The following is a 15,567-nucleotide window of genomic DNA, read 5'->3' as shown; positions in this document are numbered from 1 at the left end:
ATACACTCCATGCATCTTAATGGAAGTTGTTAAATGAATGACAGTACACAATATCAGTGTGAGGATGTAAATCAGTGCATGTATCAGTGCGCATGTAGTGTGAGCAAATACGTCATGATAGATGGGTTGTCGTAACCGTTCCGTTCGAGTACCAGGGATTAAACTGACTTCTGCTCCGGTGTCGACCAAGAAACGACGTCAGGATGTTCTATCAGAGACGTAGAGAAGGCGGCTGCCGCTGCTGAGGGTTGATGGGGGTGTGCACGCCACCGTTAGCGACCCCCGGGCGGTTTCCCGGCTAGGCGCAAGGTGATTGACATCTTCGAGCCCTTGCGCTGAGCTGCCAGTGGAACCAACAGAACTCCTTCGGATTCTCTTCAGGCGCCGACGAGGACCAATGGGTTCCGCTGGGAGATCTTGACTGACGTCGGCGACGCGTGAAGCTGCGACCATGGCTATATGTTCCGCACGTCGTCCTGCAGCTCTTCGAGGGTGGTACGACGGCCACTGGGGTGCAGAGGGAAGTGGGCATGGGGCACGACCGCCGGACAGCGTGTGAGTTTCGGAAAGCTGGACGCGGTTGAGATAGTCTGAACTGCCACCTCCATGATCTTATCGGCATGCTCCCCGCCACTTCACCTCCAGCAATGGGGTAGAGTATAGCCCCCGGCGATGAAACTCCCCACCCACCATCCTGAAATAAAGTTGTTGTTGTTGTTGTTGCTCGGCATGCTCCGCAAGTTGGGCTATGGGAAGTGTGGTGGCTGTTGCGAGTAGCACCTGCACAGCTCGTGGGAGTCGCTGCAAGAGGAGGTCCTTGAACAAGGCTTCATCGAAGCTGGCAGCCGATCCCCAAGGCCCTCTGCGGACGACAGTTGCTGAAGACGCTTGCGTTCTGAGGCGGTAGTTCGTTCGATGATTGCAGCCATCAGCGTATCGTACGCCATGGTAATGGTTGTCCCACAGAGGATGTCAGCGACTTCTGTAGCGACGTCTGGGGGTAGCACCGAGACGACATGAGAGTGCCTCGTAGCTTGCGAACTGATACCCGCCAGAGGGAATTGGCATTCCACTTGTGAAAACCAAACTTTGGAGTTGGCGTTCCAGCTGGGCGGAAGCAGTACTGCAATATGCCCAACGCTGGGGCGAAAGGCAGGGTCGTTGCGGTCTCCCGTACCGTTTCCTGTCCTTGACGGAGACGCAGCGGGTTCCATTGCTCAGGTCACCAGTGTGGGAAGTTATACCAGCTATAGAAGTAAGGCAGACAGGTCCGACCAGCAAGCCCAATGACGAAGGAATTATTTATTCAGCACGTTCACGCGATGGGGCGCGCTGCGTCGGCGGCTCCACCGCCGTCGCTTCGTCGTCGCTTGTCACCACAAGTGGCGTTTGTCAAAGGCAGCTGAACGGAAACGAGAGAAGCGTGCTGCTGAAACATGCTAATGCATGCGGAGATGCTCACGCATTTACGTCGTTTGAACGCTATTGATCGCAAATATTTATTGTGTATACAAGGAACAGATACGCAGGTTTCTGTTATAGTGCAAGAAGGAGTGCCGGATTGCGCTGTGTTATCATGCACACTGAGGGGTCTTTATACTTGCTGGATGTCCATTCTTGATATAGAAATCGACGAAGAGAAGACTCCAAGGGACTGAGGTCCATCCACGAGTCTATCAGTACGATCGAAACTGTCATATTGGAGGAAGTGGACGTTCCATCTTGTACGAACTATTTATTACTGTTGATTATTGCTGTAGTCCCATTCATTTTCCTTTCAACTTCTCCAGTTGGACCCAAACTCCGTCTTTGGGGTGCATTAAAACGGTTGTGGACGAGACCTGCAATGGGAGCTGGAAAGCAAAATATACACTGTGTCACAACGAAGAAAGAAGGAAGTCACTGAAAAGGTTAGCCAGCTGCAGCGCTCGTGCATAGACCATCGTGTGCTGTATCAGGAATAGTAAACAGCTCTCATCCTGTTCACATGACATACAATCATCGTCTCAGCCGTCACTAACGCCTGGTATATTCAACGAAGACTATGTTACGAATGAAACGACGCAGACGCAAGCATGATTGGAGATGAATTTTGTAAAAAAAAAAAAAGACAATAAAAACCTAACATGTGTAACGAGTAACTACGTGATACATAAAACCTTCGTGTCTTCGGATTACTGATAGCAGCAGCTCGGGCACTTTTCGGTTGTTTCCCCCTCTTATTATTCCTGTTCTCACTGCTAGCGCAGAACTGTACTCGGTTATATACCCCCTTGTGTGTGTGCAGCTGAAGACCTGGCGAGCACGTCGCAGATTTTGCCCATGGGGTGCCATTGTTCTTGCATTCTGCAGCCCTGCATACGGTACCTGTCGTCGAGGATGACCCCTTTCTTTCACTCTATCCTCGTCCACTAGCGGGATTAAGAATGGCGAAATACACAGTTGAACAGGCCTCAACACGTCTGCACACTTGAGTACAAAGGAGGATTCTAATAGCGTGAAACGATCGTTGCAGTGACGAGAAAGTCAGAGACAAATGAATGCGAGCAGCTTTGGTCCATGCAGAACAGAATGCTTATGCGTGGGATTCCAGCTGCCTTAAAATTCCAGGCCTCTTTCAATGGCAATTGCAGCGGCTCACATGCACCGGTGCGTCGCCTTTTTGCGGAACTAGTGCGCTGCGAATACTGTCACGTATTTTACATATTGTTCTCCTTGACGACGTATTATGTGAACACCTTTGGAAGGTTGATTCAATTGTTGCAGGATGACCTAGCGCGTACAGTACTTGTTTTTTTTTTTTACTCCGTGTTAGCGCCGCGAAGCAACTGTGGCTATGAGTGGCGTATAGACGTGACAGATGCAGATATGACAGCAGGAAGGAGTGGGGGACAGAGGCATTAGTATGCGTCCTGGGCCGACTTCTTTTGAAAACTGTGCCGACATTCGTCTGGAAAGTCTTCGGAAAACCCAGGGAAAACCTTAGACAGCACAGCCGGTGACATGATTCGAACCCGCGTCGCCTCCCATTCTCGGCGTGGAAAGCGATCATACTAACCACTATGCCACGGGAGCTGGTATATAGGGTATTTTCACATGACGTCAAAAGAACGCATTTGACCGCCATGGTGGTGGTCACTTTTTCGGCGCAGCTGCCGAGATTATCTAGCATTTGCTGGAAAACGAAGCCTCGAATGGTGTCTTGAAATCCAGTCGCATCCGTATACCCTTCTCTTATCCCGATGACACTTCGTGTTTGTCGTTGTAACATTTTCTTTTATGAAAGCTATGGTAGTCGCATTGAAAAATAGCGCAGTTTGACATCTTTCAATGCCGCCTGCACGAAAAGTGACCACCAGTCGGAGGAGCTTACGGGCATGCTACGTTACTGCCACGTCACAATATGACGTAGGTGAAAACTCGCTAGAGTACCTGTCGAGAAGCGCTAGAACACGAGAAACACAAGCAAAGCACACGACATAGTCGAGACAACTACTATTTCGTCTGTGACGTCTCTTTCGTTTGCCGTATTATGCCGGCATGCAGTACCAATAGGTCCAACGGGGTGTTCTGTACACCGCCTATAATATTCACCATAGTGGGAGTGCAGCCTTTTCCCGACATCGCATTTACAATGCACCGCGACAGTAACGCCCCCGTGCTAGAAAAATTGAACCCTACGTTGAAAGCCGTGAAGAGCATCGTCTCGTGCATTTGTAAGACACAATTCGCCCCGAGTTCCCACACCCCAGTCATAGCTTACTTGTGTGTATCGGTCGTCTAAGAACACCCTGTACTTCGAAAGCATCTTGGCCAGCGTAAGTTTGGCCTCAAGCTGAGCAAATCGCATGCCGACGCAGTTTCTTGGTCCGCTGCCAAAGGGCTGATAGGTCATCGAGTCCAGTTGTGTTCGGTTGCTCGGATGAAACCTAATAGAATGAATGCACGTAACATATTGTAAACATGTGTGAAGTGCACAGTGTCCGGGCCGGGCCGGACTTGGTCTTTCGGGTAAGTCCGCGCAGTACTCTAGAGCCCATTGCGTCGAGGGCTCCCTATGAGAAATCAACTCTCTCGCAGGAACAAATACAAGAAAGCATAAAAGAGGAAAGCATGACATTGACAGTTCTTTCAAGATATCGTCACTTAGCTGTTGCAGGGTTTCACTGCAGAATGTGGTAGCAAAGCGGACTTCAAGGTATCCGCGGAATGCCAAGAGTTGTCCAAAGAGAGAGAGAGAGAAAGTTGTCGCGCGTTTAAAAAAGAGGTTCCCAATTTTTTAGTATTATGTAGTGTAATGTCTTCTTTATCGAATATCATCTTGCAGTTGGAAGGGAGTTGCCTCAGGACAGAAGCCGCCGATATTTCGAACAGAGACTTCTTCTGGGCCTTCTTCTTCTTCGCCCAGAAGAAGAACAGTCTCTGTTCGAAATATCGGCGGCTTCTGTCCTGAAGCAACTCCCTTCCTACATCTCTACCGGTTCGCTGGATTTCTACCCATCTATCATCTTGCAGTTGTTTTGACTTGAACCGCCACATCCTGAAAACGGTGTTGGAAACTTGGGAAAACTAGCAAATTTGCCATTTTCGGGTTCCGTTAACGCAGATCTACTCAGAACACGAGATTGAGGACATGCCTGGGGCCCCACTCAATAAGGGTCAGTGATCACCTCGCTCCTGAGTACGCAAGCTGCTGCTGTTGCAACAGTTGTTGTGAAGTAAGAAAAAAATTGTGCGAAAGCGCGCCTTGTCTACGACAAATTATATTTACCTGATAAGGCATATCGCTGGGACCTCATATCTGGACCACGCGGAGAGTACGTAGAAACTGAGAGTGCATCCGTTGTTGGTGCATCAAGTGCTGGCGCAGCCACATCTCGGTCAATAGATCCCCTTATTGTAAATAAGGGTTCGTAATAAACCGGATGGTAGTTCCCTGTTTTACACAAATATTCGTAGTATGCGTGCCTGTGAGATGTGCCACTGTGGATATGTGTTGTGTGTCTGTCGTCCTGTCCTTGGCTGCTTGAACATCATTATGACTATGCCATACAAACTACCCCATTTCAGCACAATTGTACGTCAGTTTTACAGCGTCAGCTGTGCCGTGTAGCTTCCCACAGGGCTCGTTTTGGTTGTGTGCTACTTCTCGCCTCGCGTCGCACCAGAACGCGTCCGCAACGTTTTCGTGTATGAACTCGCACCTTACCGCACGCGCAAGTTTGTTGTCGTCGGATACTTCAACGTGGGCGTTTCTCTGGCCAAAAACACCACTTTCCTAAGTGATATGTCCGAACAACTGGACCTTACGCTGTGCACCGACATCCGCCAACCCACAACTATAGACATGGCTCATGCATAGACTTGGTTGTCCAGAACAGCCCCCTCGTTCAAGACACCACTCACCTCGCCAACCATTTTAGCGACCACAAATCAATACTCATCATGCTTAAATAAATTTGTCTGCACACTTTCATCCGGCCTCATTTCACCACACGCACAGCTGACGCTGAATTTCGCGATACACGAGTCGTAACCGTCCTGTAATTTTTTTGAATTTCCCGCTACTCGTTAGCCCGTTAGACCTGCAAGCGATTAAGAAAAATGAGTTCAGCCGTCTTATCGATCTGTATGTACCACGCGCTTCCATCCCTGGCTCTAGTAATACGCCGTAATAAGAGTAATCTAGTAATACGTAATAATCGTGAGCTTAGGCGTGTCCGTAATAAGAAAAAGCTCCTGTTTCGCTGAGCCCGTAGGACCAGCAACCCAATACATTGGGCTTCTTAGTATTATTCTGTTGCTAATCAATTCAAGCAGTCCTTGCTGCCGGCAAAGACCGCTTTTTTTCAGTTCAACCCCGCCTAGCCTCCATCGTTCCAACACCAAACGATTCTGGCACGCTGTTAAGCCGCATGAGGACCGCACAGTAAATTTATTTCTTGACGAGGTACGTGTACCTCCTACCTTGTGCCGAGTTGTTTTAAACGACGAGTTCACTAAATCGTTTTCCTGTTTCCTACTATCTAGGGACACCGTTTGCTAGTGTTACAAGCCCTGGTATAAAATGTCCTATGGATCCTCTGGCTCTTGATGTAGTAATTATCCACAAACTTATCGACAATTCAAAACTATCGTCCAGTTGCGGGTACAACCAAGTTCTTGAGGAGCACGAAGGATGTAACTATAGCGTTTTACTGTATAAACGATTCTCGCAAAACTAGCTTACTTGTAGAGTCCCGGACGACTGGAGGATTGCGAAGGTAATTCCAGTTAACAAGTCAAATAGCAAACACGACCCTGGTAACTACAGCCCCATTTCATTAACATCAGTTTCTTGCAAGCTTCTCGAGCATGAAGTAGTTTAAAGTCCTTGAATCCAATTCATTCTTATCTAACGCACAACACTGTTTTCGCCGTGGTCTCTCTTGCGAGACGCGACTCCCTTACTTCATCTCTGACTAATGCGTGGTTCACACTACAACTTCTCTCCGTTGCGGTTACGGTACGGATCCAGTGCGGAGGTGGCTGTCGTACGACACGCTGTTCAGACATATGCGTTCTTGATACGTCAAACGCTTGTGGTTGACCAATCACGTCTCCACTCCACCACGTCTCCATTCCACAGGCAGCCATGAACGGGCAACGTGATGTGGTCGACGAAACTTTGAGGTGTATTGAAGCGTATCTGCGTCATACAGAGCGCGTAAACTGGCCACTTGTTGTTCAAATGGCAGCAGCAGCGCTTCTGCTGAAAAGAAGGAAAAAACGACGACGACAGTGGGTTCGCCAAATACTACAGGAACGTGCCGTGCACGGGGAGCTTGCGCGGAGCGCGTTCGCTCATTGGTCAGCTGCATCTCCGCAGGTAGCCCGTACCGCATGGAGTTCGGTCGAGCTCAACTCTTGCGGAGCGTGTGCTTTTCGGAGTGTCGTGCTTCGTTGTCATGGCAACCGTGTCGCGCCGCATCCGTAACGCATGAAAATGCAACAGTGTGAACCAAGCATTATTTGCATCAATACACGCTGGTTCCTAGATAGACGTCATATTCACTCACTTCCGCAAAGCATTCGATAAAGTTCCTCATCACCTTCTCCTTCATAAACGGTCTCTCTTAAGAACTCATCCAAGTCCAGTTGCCTAGATTGGCGACTTTCTTCACAACAGAACTCAGTTTGTCAATGCTAACAACACCTAATTCGCCCACTACATAGCCTTCTCAGGAGCTCCAAAAGGTCCTGTCCCCGGCTCACTTCTGTTCTTAATTGATATTGACTTACCGCATGCCATTACATCGTATATTAGACTCTTTGCAGACGACTGTGTGATCTATCATGTAATTATAACCCCACCTGACATATCTGCCTTGCAAAGTGATCTCTAGGTTATTTCTTCCTGGTGTAACACTTGGCTTTTGCCACTGAGCACTAACAAGTGCAAGCACATGTCACCATATCGCACTAATCATACGCGCAAGACGTATTCTCTAGATAATACCGTACTTGACACTGTAAGTTCATATAAAAATCGGGCGCTCACATAACCTAATATGGGATCTTCGCTTTAATCATGTATACTTGAAAGCTAACCAGGCGCTAGGCTTCATCAAGCGTAACTGTTCCAAAGCACATATCGGGGGGGATATGTTTATTAAGAAAAAAGAAAGGAAAGGTTAGCCAGGCCATATCGGACTAAAGCTTCAACTGTACACCACACTCGTTCGCTTAAAAATTGAATACGCGGCGTCTATTTGCGACCCTTAGCAGGATCACCTCATTCGGAAATTAGAATCGGTACAGAACATCGGTTTGAATAAAAAAAAATAAAAAATCCTGATCCGGGTCAGTGCATCTTATTTCTTCACGCAAAACCCCTCCATCCTCTCTAGCGTTACATCATAACTCATTGCAGTTCTGCTGCTACAGTTTGCCCATATCCACAACCCATTAGGTGCAATTCAAAAATATTCTCGCATTTTCTGTGCAGTTCCGCCATTGCATCACTCCTCGTTTCATCCGCAGGGAGACACCCCCCCCCCTTTATTTATTTATTATTATTTATTATTATTATTATTTTTTTTTCAAATATAGCTTTTTGGTTCGCGCACGATCGCTGAATTGAATCCTATTTATGGTCGAATTAGACAGCTCGGTTTGAAGGAATTTTGGCGAACCGTATGCCCGCCCCTGCCATAGCCTGGCTGCATCTAAATAAATAAATAAAAGAGCTCCCCTCTGTACAAGGAAGAAAAAAAAATCCGTCACAATCAACTCTTATGAACATGACTGTTGTGAGCTACCCGGGTCGCCCGAACACGCCCTCGATCGTTATAACGCCGGCTTCGCATGACCGTATTTGTTGTGTGTTTGCTTCAAAAATAGCACCTAAAGGCAATCGAGTATTCTGGTTGGGAGTCACGCGCTGGGGATCCGAGTAGTAAAGGATTATTCTCACAGGGAACAGAGGACACTTCTCTGATCTCCTCGGCGCAGTCATGATTTCATAAACCGACGACTACGAGCTTCGCAGGTTTGAAACCGGCCTGAGAGAGAGAGTATGCTGCCTTTCCACTTCGTTTCGATAGAAGCGGAATCAACGTTCGTAATGGGTGTGCTTCCGCGAGTTGTGCCTGGTTCACGCTGTTGCATTTTCACGCGTTACGGATGCGGCGCGGCAGGGTTGTTATAGCAACGAAGTACGGCGAACCGAAAAGCATACGTACCGCGGGTGTTGGGCTCGACCGAACTCCATGCGGTACGGATGACCTTCGGCGGCATAGCTAACCAATGAGCGAAGGCGCAATGCAGAGCGGAGATAGATAGATAGACGTAGAAAGTGTGGAGGCACGATTGGTCAAACACAGGCGCTTTCCGTATCAAGAACGCATGTGTCTGAACAGCGCGTCGTACGACAACCGCTTCCGTACTCGATCTGTACCGTACCCACAACGGAGAGAAGCGGCAGTGTGAACCAGGCGTTACGAATTTTCGATTACTACATTGCTAAGAAATGCTGCCGTTCCTGAACTAAAGTTTGAGGTTGAATTTGCGAAATTTGTTCAATTACGAGTAATACGTGACGCGAATGCAACGAACCACAGTATTGAAGTTAAATAACTCAAGAAAAAGGTGCTAACGCCAGGATTCGAACCTGGACCTTCTGCTCCATGACCGGAAAGCAGAATGCCGAGCTTCGAATGCTGGAGCATAAAGCACCTTTTTCCTGAGTTGTTTAATTTCATTGATTCTAGGCGTTTGAGGCTTACGTGTTCCTCTCGTCCATGTTTGTAGCCGGCCTCGGCTAATTTCTCGTTGTTTGCACCATAGTATATGTACAGATTTTATAATTTGTTTACACAAAGCAGTAAGAAAAACTGCTTTCTTTGGGCGCCGTGCCCAACGGGGGCATGGCGCCGTTCGAAACTCGTTACGATAGTTTCCAACGGCTTCGTTCCCGTACCTCCGTATAAGTGTCACTCATGAATGGCTATTTTGAGCCACCTATTGTTAAGGATTTTTAATACATTACCGGGGGGGGAGGCGGAACCAACTGCAAGGACACAACCCTTTAACAAACGTTTTATGCAGGCTATTAGTGTTATCGTACCCCACCAGCGCGACACTCGGGTTTGATTGCTCTTAAAGGGACTATGAAATTTCACGAACCCCCATACTTTTCTTCGATGGAAACTGTTCTTCCCGCAGAGAAACTAATATGCCACAAATTTTTCCGGACGAAATCGCTCCACTCTGCGAGGAGCGCGCGCTGGAAATGTCTCTTCCGCGTTCCTCCTCTCCCGCGCATATTTCCCTGCCGATGGTGTAACTGTACGGACCGCACTTCGGTTCCCCGTTACGTCACCGGTGTTGCACAATGGCAAGTAATGCCGCGAGCTCGCGCTGTGGCTGCCGCCACTGCCGAAATCTGCCGATCACGCGAAAGCTGCTGTCATGGAGATTTCCACTCCCGATGAACGTATACGCGGGATCCTACGGCGCATGCTCCTGGCGGGATTCCTCGGCTCGGCTACACGTCACGATGACGTGTTGCTGAGCCGGCCGTGGTCGCGTCAAGTTGCCCGTTGTGTCTCCGCTCGGCAGCTCGCCACGGCGTGGCGCTAGCTGTCCTCCCTTCGCCGCTCCGTTTAAATTCGCTCCCGAGAAATCCGCTCGCGCGACGAAAGTAAAATTTCGGTTCTAGACTCAGAAAAATGTCTTATTTCGAACGAAACGAAGAAAAAATCGTTTCATAGTCCCTTTAAGAGCAGGATGGAGGCGATCCGCGATTAAAGTTGATTTGGCGTCAATATGTCTATACCTGGCCGAGCTAGATCTCTGTTGAACGGACTTCTTGCATGAAATGTATACACACCTCTCGGGATCGAACCTCTCTGGTTCATGCCAGAGGTCCGGATCATGGTGCAACTGGTAGGTGGGCACAAGGACAGCTACACCTGCTGGAATGGTTACGTCTTTGTGGTGGAAGTCATTGGCGGCCGTGCGGGTTGTGAATCTGAAATGAGGGAGTGGGTTCGAAAAATGCCACATAAAATAATTGGGTGCAACTTTTGGGCGTCGCGTGACACGCGTTTAAATGTAACGTAGCTTTATCGGTCCATCGTTGACGGTACATTTCTGGCGGGATAGCCTTTGGAGACCTGAAAAGGCTTTTAGCGTTTTCGATAACGGCCACCTGCCACATGCTCGATTCTTCAGCTCCATGCGCTTCTTGTGGCTGTCGGGTTCTATACTGCTGTCGCGTCGTTGCCGCACTGCCCACAGCATCCAGACTAAGTCACCGTCCGAGCACACCGTCGTTCCCCTACCTCCTCGCGGGACCGTTGTATTCGGCGATGTTTCACACACCGTATACTGATGCGCGCAGAGAGACGAAATGCGTTTAAAGGTACTGTAAAGCAGTAGACAAGCATGATATGCCGGTGATGTGACTAGAGACTTTGTTGCTCCTAAATGCATATGCGGAACGATACGACCGACAACGCGCTATAAATATTTTTAATTTGCCACGAAAGATGCGGCGTAGTGGAGCGGTGCGACGCCTGGTACACAACAACCCCCTGTACAGCGGGCAACACTGAAAATTGGTATTACGCACTATTACATCGGAACTTTGTTATTTAAGTAACCGTATTATTAGTTTTCCTGTTTACCTATGCATTTTGAAACCCCTGTTAACAGTGTTTTTTGCGAAGTAACCCTCCGCTGTTCGATGGAGGCTCTCCCTACTTCCATTCTGCTGCGCCTGCGCGTTCCTTCTGTTCCCGGCCTCTTTCGAACGAACAAACTCTGTCTGTGAACCTCTGTGAACAAGCAAGTCCCGACGCTGTCTGGCTTCTTGAACGTCTGACACATTTTTTTTCAACAGCTCAGCTTTTCATTTCGGTTCGCTTATCCGTTTATCCTCACATGTGGATCGTTGTGTGGATTGCAGGGGCGGATTTTATGGTGGATTGTTATGTCGGGCCCGCAGTGTTATACGCATGCAATGTGGTTGCCGCCGTGTGTGTCAGGGGTACGGATTCATTTCGAATACCTACTACTGTGTTGCCCGTAATCTTTAATTGTAATTTTCTAATTAATTGCACCGTCGATTGGAATGAAACTTGGGCAGTTTTCGTCCTGGGGGCTTGGACTATCCGATAGCCACACTAAATGACATTTGATCGGTTCTGCTTTACAGTACCTTTAAACCTGTCCCTCTACGTGAGTCCTAATCGGCGACTATGCAATGTCCCGGATGTGCTGTCTCAAACCAAGCGTTTCGTCGTCCTCCACTATTCTATGTGCTTTTCGACGTAAACATATGACGTCACACCTCTATCTTGGACACCGTTGCGCAAGCACCTGTTGGAGCCGCATCTCACGGCAGAGCTGGCATGCATCTGCTCCTTTCTACTCTCTACATCCACGTCCTTTCAAAGAAATTACATACCCTATAACGGGGGGATAATAGCGAAGCGATTCTGAAAAGACTTGTTCCATGTACTTCATTCCCAACACGGCGTCGTGATTTAGTTCTCCCTAAAAACAATAAAAGAAAAAGAAAGCGTAAGGCGCAGAAAGCCAATATAAACGAAGACCTTGCGCAATATATTTTCAATATCATATCCCAATGACAAAGAATGAAACGTGCAGATAATGCATTGAATGGAAGCGATAACTGAGTCCCAGTTATCTCGCCGGCGTCGCCTCAAATGAACTCGATCAGGTCAATGTCATTCCCGCGGTCATACAAGAGCAATACGTGTAAACAACCTCTGCTCGGAAGCCAGGGTGTCGGATCGAAACGCTTTTCGTTTCGGTCTTTTTACTGGTTCAGGAAAAAATGATTAAGCGTCGGAGCAAGAAAATAACGGTTCATACCGCTTCGAACCTGTCCAGGTCCGATGCCAGTACTGACGGAGTCTATGCTGTTCCCTGTTAAGCGATTTCGATCGCCCTGTGCACGTAAGCTGGCCACGAATGTGGGCAGCTCCTCTCATCCCTTCGATAATTTTACAGCAGGAGCTGGCAGTACAGCTTGAAGCAGAGTTAACTTTAACGCGCCTCCGACCTGCGGAGCCAGAGCCATTTATAAGGAGAGTTTGGCCATTCTCTGATCTTTTGCCGCCTCGTGGGTGGAGCCTATTTTGACGTCAGAGTCATCGTTGCGCCGCCCAAAAAGTCTGAATCCAAGCAGAATCTGCTTATCAGCCATCTGATGTGCGCCATATTGATGCTGTCCGTCAGCTTTGTTGTTGCGATGAATGCAATCTACAGGAATAGCTGGCTTATGACCCACAGTCCCCTGTGATGAGGGGGTCTTTGTTGCCAAACTGAAAGAGTTCAAGGACGAAAGGCTTTCGAAAGACAATGTACGCACGTGTCTTTCCTCCTTGCATCGTGAACAACGACCAGCATCAATATGGCGTCGGCGACCGGCTGACAACGGGACAACAATAGAGCACGGCGACGGAGGTGGCTTAGCTGTGACGTCGCATGACGCGCTTCAAGCTAGGCTCCTCCTAATGGCCAAACTCTCCCTATAAACGGCTCTGTGCGGAGCGGGAAGAGAGTCACCCTAGCGGCAGTTAGGAGAAATAAAGGAAAAGAGTGCTTCGACTGCCCCACTTGTGCTGCGGGGGTGTCCGCGTTGCCACGAGCTGTTGACTCGGCATTTGGGCTGTTCCAGTGAAGTTTGCACAGCACCATTTCGGGCTCAAGCGGCCGCGAATCCCAACAGTAAGGAGTTCCATCAGCGGGTTTTGCATGGTGTGTCAAACGGTATCGTGCCAAGGAAGCTACAAAACCTGTAGGAAATCAACAGAAAAAGCGGTGCTTCTTGAAAAGCGCGAACAACTCGACACCGTGTACTTGAAAGTTCCGCGTCGTCTGCTAAACTGGGGAGTGTTGCATGATTTGGGGCGCTGATGTTGCTGCTCACTCGCGCCACCTGGCCCAGAGCAACATGCCCTTACCCTCAGCTGCGGTTATCATCGCGACGTTTGTTTGGAATTCATGCGATTTTGTAAGGGTGCATGCTAGCCGATATCGCACTGATGCGATGCTGTTATCTCAATGATATACGCGAAGCCGTTCGCGTTCCCATCTGCTGGACCATCGCCGACGAAAAAAGAAAACAGAGTTCATTTTGGTGGTAGACATATGCTAAATATTAAATAATACCGCCGCGTCCCGGCGCTAGACGGCTCTGAAGTTTGCACTGCGAGCAAAAACCATACTCCCAATTGAACACTCAGGGACACCTCATTTATGCGTGGAGAAAAAAAAATAGAAAATTACTTTTTGTTAAATTAAAGGAATTATTTTTTTTCGGCACGATAGGTACGTCGTAGGCTTCGCAGAGCGGTCACTGAGTAGGCGCGCACCTTGCTCCTGCTCACCTCGAAGAACGTTATATAAAACTCAAATTATTGCAACAGAAATGCTGAAGACTGTTCTCTACCTTAATTCAGTTAACATTAAAAAGGTGGTTTGCCTATTGATCGTTTTCGACAGTCTCAATGTCAGGGCTGTTTTCTCTTTTCCCCCTTTGGCCCTTGCCGCGAGACAGCTAGAAAGTTTCGTCGTCTATAAGTCTCTACCTTGTACACCTTGCATTCCGTCATGGGCTTCTGCTTCCTTCAGGTCTCAGATTTTTTTCTGCCTTCGTGGACAACAACGGTGCTTGACCAATGAAAACGAGCGAATTGTTGTGCGCAGGAAAAGTCTATATTTACGGCAGTGTTAAGAGACTATAATTTGAACTCCACTGACTTGGACATGTGTAATCTGATTCATCTTGATTTGTAAAACCGCTCCTGTTCGATTGTGGTTGTCATTGAGCTACCCGCTATTTCGTGCCATGCTTGTGCTAGGTGTGCGCTAAATCAATATGTGCTATATATGTGTTATAGTCTGTGGGAGAGAAAATCTCGCTGAAACGGGGCTAAACATTTGTTTAATGCGTTACGTTAATAACGCCAAGAAGCAGTTATGTACATTATGCAACGTCAACTACAGCAAGAACAGTCCCTTTTCGTCAAGGAATATTGTTGTTTTTAGTGAAACTCATGCAGACTTGTACGTATCTTGAGTACGTACTCAAAATACAGTATTTTAAATACTTTTCCCGGTATTTTGGTACTCTACTCAATACTTTTTTGCGAAAGTATTTTTAATGTATTTAAAATACTTTTTTCGGTATTTGCTACTCAGTACTCAAAATACTTTCCTTCCTCGTCAAGCCATATCCAGCACGCTTCCCGCCCTGCCGAGATTTTCATTCTTTTTTTCGGGAATTCGCGAATCTGTCATTTATCCTCTTGTACACTAGGCTGGTCCCAAGCCTGGCCGATTGTATCTCATTACGGCCGATGTCTCAATACGGCCGAAAGTCTCAATACGGCCGATAATCCTTTAATCCCCAAGTGTCTCATTACGGCCAAAGTCTCAATACGGCCGAAGGCAGTCTCATTACGGCCGAAGATGTCTCATAACGGCCAAATGTCAAAATGTGTATTGTAACCTGCATTGATATGCAATGTCGCAGCCAGGTATGGATATATATTCAGCAGGGTATAAGCCATGCACTGTGCCCTTATCATATTTATATACACATATTGCGAGACAAACGGTATGTTATCATACCACAGCACAATGCAACATATTGTGTAATGTGTACTCCCACAAGGTAGTGTAGGCTGTGAAGCAGGCTACTATGTGGAGTTAGCTACTTGTAGAGAGCTAGATGAATATTGGCTTTGTTGTGACGCTTTTGGAGCCATCCTACAGTCATTGGCCATGACAGAGCACCTATCTCAGTCGATGTCAGTTTATTTCCATTCGCCTTACAATGATACAATTCTTGCTTCTGGAATGAGTAAACCTGCAAGAAGCGATGAGCAACCATGAATAGGCTAGAATATTAAAAACAACAACAACAAGCATTTGTCTCTACATGGCTCGTTTTAATGTGCACAAGCTGCACACGTGTTGATACGTGTCTGCTATTTCATACAAGGTTAACATAAATATTCATTTAGACAAAAGAATGACAAGCCTTAA

At 47.8% G+C, this 15,567-nt stretch overlaps 1 protein-coding gene across 2 annotated transcripts in view; it reads right to left on the bottom strand.

Moving 5' to 3' along the window:
- Nucleotides 1-1,720: 1,720 nt before the first annotated feature.
- LOC135366443 (cytochrome P450 3A12-like) overlaps nucleotides 1,721-15,567 on the bottom strand; it is a 63,798-nt gene continuing 49,951 nt past the window's right edge. For both annotated transcript variants that reach the window (XM_064599143.1, XM_064599144.1), the window contains exons 11-14: nucleotides 11,954-12,042; nucleotides 10,373-10,513; nucleotides 3,764-3,929; nucleotides 1,721-1,853 (exon numbers count right to left, since the gene is read on the bottom strand). In XM_064599143.1, the coding sequence (XP_064455213.1) occupies nucleotides 1,767-1,853; nucleotides 3,764-3,929; nucleotides 10,373-10,513; nucleotides 11,954-12,042 (483 nt within the window). In that variant the 3' untranslated portion in view covers nucleotides 1,721-1,766. The remainder of the gene's footprint in view (nucleotides 1,854-3,763; nucleotides 3,930-10,372; nucleotides 10,514-11,953; nucleotides 12,043-15,567) is intronic.

The sequence above is a fragment of the Ornithodoros turicata genome, chromosome 8 (genome assembly GCF_037126465.1).
Source record: "Ornithodoros turicata isolate Travis chromosome 8, ASM3712646v1, whole genome shotgun sequence".
Taxonomy (NCBI): domain Eukaryota; kingdom Metazoa; phylum Arthropoda; class Arachnida; order Ixodida; family Argasidae; genus Ornithodoros; species Ornithodoros turicata.
This window is presented reverse-complemented; position numbering and strand designations above follow the sequence as displayed.